General features: G+C 50.2%; 1 protein-coding gene across 1 annotated transcript in view; it reads right to left on the bottom strand.

Moving 5' to 3' along the window:
• The window catches only part of SIPA1L3 (signal-induced proliferation-associated 1 like 3), a 328,322-nt gene that overhangs the window by 111,903 nt on the left and 211,934 nt on the right, over positions 1 to 4,485 (bottom strand). Inside the window, exon 7 of the mRNA XM_011952514.1 lies at positions 1,208 to 1,311. Coding sequence (XP_011807904.1) covers positions 1,208 to 1,311 — 104 coding nt within the window. The remainder of the gene's footprint in view (positions 1 to 1,207; positions 1,312 to 4,485) is intronic.

Below are 4,485 nucleotides of genomic sequence, written 5' to 3'. Positions count from 1 at the left end.
AGGCACACGTCACCACATCCAGCTAATTTTTGTATTTTTAGTAAAGATGAGGTTTCACCATATTGGCCAGGCTGGTTTCAAACTCCCAACCTCAGGTGATCTGCCTGCCTCGGCCTCCCAAAGTCCTGGGATCACAGGCATGAGCCACCAAGCCTGGCCTAAGACCAAAGCTGTTAATAGCATGTTTTTAGATGAACCTTAGGAAATCAATATTTGACCATTTTTGGCCTACAATGTCACTTGTGCCAAATGGGCAAACATGTACACTTACTTCCTAAACTGTCAACACTCTGGGGCTTCCGTTCATTGGTAACTGGAAGAACTAATGAACTGGAAGCCTGCAAGCTGGGTCCAGGAGAGGAGCGAGGTCACAGCTGCAGCCTCTTGGCAATGGGTGTTTGGTGGTGCTGCCCACCCAGTATCCCTGCCTCCTCCTGGCAGCCATACCCACCTAGTTTGGGAAAGCACCTCCCCAACCTCCGTCCATGTTTCAAGTTGAGCTGGCGCCACTCACCCTCTCTGGGGTGGGCATGAGCCTCGGGCTTGGCCAGTCTGCCCCTTCCACCCCCACCCCAGGCCCTGAGACTGGCATGTGAATGGTCCAATGAGACAGTTCTGAAACACTTCCGGGACAACTGGAAAGAATAGCACTCTTTCTGCTAGGGTGGCTAAGCTGGTGGGATGTGAGCCTGAGGCTGCTAGGAGGTGTCTCTGCCCTGCACCTGTGAATAAAGCTGCTGCAAAGAAAGGCGGAGGTGAGAAATGGGGAGGATTCCTAATATTGTTGGAGTCCCTGGATCCAACCAGACCTGAGGCCAGCCCTCTCCAGAATCTTAAGAGTTATATAACGGAGTAAATCTCTTTCTAGTTAAGCCAGTTTGTATGAATTTCTGTTACATGCAGTGAAAATAATGTTGACTATTTACTCTTCTTCTTAAGACCAGTGATGACTCAAGAGGCCCTGGAGGGGAGTCGGGGTAGCTGGGGCCAAGCAGGGTGCCCAAAGAGCAGCAGGAAAGACTGGGGCCAAGTGACATCTCGAACCACACCTGGCCTGGTCTCTAACCCCCAGGGAAAATGACTACAGTAAAGATGGCCTCCAAGGCCAAGGGCCTCCATATGATCCACAGGACGGTACTGGGAGGGCCAATGCTGGTGGGTGGGCAGTCAACATCCAGCAGCCATGCCTCTGCTGAAAATCACTGACCTGCTGCCTGTTGTTGGGGGTGTAAGGGAGCAGGGTGGAGACATGGAACATGATCTCGTAGTCCTGGTACGTCGTGTAGAGGGAGTGGGTTCCCGTGGAGTCGGCTGAAACAGAAACGCCAGTTAGGACCATGTTTCCAAAACCTCTGGGTTTTTGCCATATCCCACGTACCATCTGTGCTGGTTTTTAACTTGGTGCTTTCACTTCAATCCACTCTTAAAAATTAAATACATTGGCCAGTCGCGGTGGCTCATGCCTGTAATCCCAGCACTTTGGGAAGCTGAGGAGGGTGGATCATCTGAGGTCAGGAGTTTGAGACCAGCCTGGCCAACATGGTGAAACCCCGTCTCTACTAAAAATACAAAAATTAGCCAGGTGTGGTGTTGGGCACCTGTAGTCCCAGCTACTCGGGAGGCTGAAGCAGAAGAATCGCTTGAACCCAGGAGGCGCAGCCTGCAGCGAGTCAAGATTGCGCCACTGCACTCTAGCCTGGGCAACAGGGTGACTGTGTCTCAAAAAAAAAAAAAAAAAAAATTAAATACATTTAGATAAAAAGGAAACCCCATTGCTATGCGCCCACCAGACTGGTAAAAATTAAAAAGTCTGACAGCACCAAGGGTTGGTGAGGATGTGGAGCAAACGGAACCCTTGAGGTGGCTGGTTAGGTGTGTAACGTGGTCCGAGCACTTCGGAAAACTTTTCAGCAATCTCTCTTAAGTCTGAAGATGGGCTTCATTGACAACCTAGCACTTCCTCTCCTCGGACCACAGCCCAAAGAAATCATGCCCACGTGTCCTGAGATATGGGTACAAGAAGCTTCACGTGTCAGTCACAAGAATGGGTGAACACACTGGTCAATTCACACTGTGGAAAAATATACAGCCAGGAAAAGGAACGAGTCACGGCTGCGCTTGAGGGAATCCTCTGAATGTTGAGTGAAAGATGCTGACACAAAGCAGCACACACGGTGTGATCCCATTCATGTGACATGCAAAAGCAGGTCAGAGTATACCGGTCAGGGACGCGTACGTAAGTAGCAAAACTATGAAGAAAAGCAAAGAAATGATTATCACTGAGAATCAGGATATGGGTTCTCTCTAATAGGATGGAAGGTTATGACCAAGAAGAGGCAAACCTACTTATTGAGCCCATGTTTCAGAGGGGGAAACGGAGGCATGGAGAGGGAGTGCCTTCCCAAGGTCACGCTGCACTAAGTGGTAGAGTCTGGATCAGAACTGAGGCTGTTGGACTCCAGATCTGTTTTTTTTGTTGTTTGTTTTTGAGACAGAGTTTTGCTCTGTCATCCAGGCTGGACAGCAACGGGGCAATGTGGGCTCACTGTAACCTCTGCCTCTTGGGTTCAAACAATTCTCCTGCTTCAGCCTCCCGAGTAGCTGGGATTACAGGTGCCTGCCACCATGCCTGGATAATTTTGGTATTTTTAGTAGAGACGGGGTTTCACCACGTTGGCCAGGCTGGTCGAACCCCTAACCTCAGGTGATCCACCTGCCTCAGCCTCCCAAAGCGCTGGGATTACAGGCGTAAGCCACTGTGCCTGGTCTCCAGATCTGTTCTTAACAATATTCAATGCTGCCTCAGTGTCCGGCGGGGACAGACTCAAGGTGTCTGCTCAAGCCAGGACCATCCCTGCCTGTAATTTGGGGAGACTACTTCTAGGAGCACTATGCTTCCTGGGGTCCTCTACGAGAACCCACTTCCTGGCCAGGTGTGGTGGCCCACGCCTGTAATCCCAGCACCTTGGGAGGCTGAGGTGGGTGGATCACCTGAGGTCAGAAGTTCAAGACCAGCCTGGCCAACATGGGAAATCCCATCTCCACTAAAAATACAAAATTAGCTGGGTTTGGTGGCACGTGCCTATAATCCCAGCTACTCAGGAGGCTAAGGTGGAAGAGTCGCTTGAAACCAGGAGGTGGAGGTTGCAGTAAGCCAAGATCGCTCCACTGCACTCCAGCCTGGGTGACAGAGCAAGACTCTGTCTCAAAAAAATGAAAACCAAAAAAACCAAAAAAACCAAACAAACAATACTAACACTCACACCTGCCAGCTTCCTCCATGCCAGGTGAGGCCTGCTGCCTCCCCGCCCGCCTAGGGGGACACCCACACTGGCAGAGCTCTGGGAAGCACCTGGCACAGAGGGAGGGCTCAGGATGTTTGGGGCAGCAGGAACCCTCAATGTGCAACCGTGCTTCCAAGGTAAGTGCAATTATTACCTTCACTCTATAGATGAGGAAACTGAGGTCAAGAGAGGCAAAGCCACCTGTCCAAGATCACGAAACTAGCAAATGGCACAATATCATGCTCGTTCCTCCTACAGCCTCCTTTAGCAGGGGAAGAGGGGAAGGTGATGATGGCCCCAGGCACCGGCCTAACATTTCACTTCTCTAAGATTTGTCTCCTGATCTGGGCTTCCGTTTTCTAGAAGAGCAAACCGAGTCTTGGTGAGGTGTGGGGCAGAACAACTGACTGAGCCATCTCGGGGCCTTCTCACTCCCAGCCGATGAAAACCCACCCCTAAGGACAGTGGCAGTCCATTCCCCAGGGAGCTGTGACACCTGTGAACATCACCCATCCACCCACCTAACTACTGCTCATGAAACATTTCAATCCTATACATCATATACAAATATATTTTTTCTTTCTTTTTTTTTTTTTTTTCTTTTTTTGAGATAAAGTTTTGCTCTTGTTGTCCAGGCTGGAGTACAGTGGTGTGATCTCAGCTCACTGCAACCTCTGCCTCCAAAGTTCAAGCGATTCTCCTGCCTCAGCTTCCCAAGTAGCTGGGATTACAGATATGTGTCACCATACCCAGCTAATTTTTTGTATTTTTAGTAGTGATGGGGTTTCACCATGTTGGTCAGGCTGGTTTCGAACTTCTGACCTCAGGTGATCCATCCGCCTTAGCCTCCCAAAGTGCTGGGATTACAGGCATGAGTCACCACGCCCGGCCCCCTATATCATATATATTGATGTACACATGCGCATGATATGCAGAGACTGCTGCAACAAATACATCCCATGTGCCACCACCTTAAGAAACGGACCACCACCCATACTCTAATGTACAGACACACCCGCCTCTCCCCAGACAGCCAACCACTATCCTACATATTGTCTCCAGCGTTCCCTTGTTTTTTTTTTTTTCCCTATGATTGATTGATTGACTGATTGAGATGGAGTCTTGCTCGTTCTGTCACCTAGGCTGGAGTACAGCGGTGCGGTCTCGGCTCACTGCAACCTCTGCCTCCCGGGTTCAAGAG

Source organism: Colobus angolensis, unplaced genomic scaffold (genome assembly GCF_000951035.1).
Source record: "Colobus angolensis palliatus isolate OR3802 unplaced genomic scaffold, Cang.pa_1.0 Scaffold34, whole genome shotgun sequence".
Lineage (NCBI taxonomy): Eukaryota > Metazoa > Chordata > Mammalia > Primates > Cercopithecidae > Colobus > Colobus angolensis.
The sequence above is the reverse complement of the archived record's forward strand: the minus strand, read 5'-3'. Positions and strand labels throughout refer to the sequence as shown.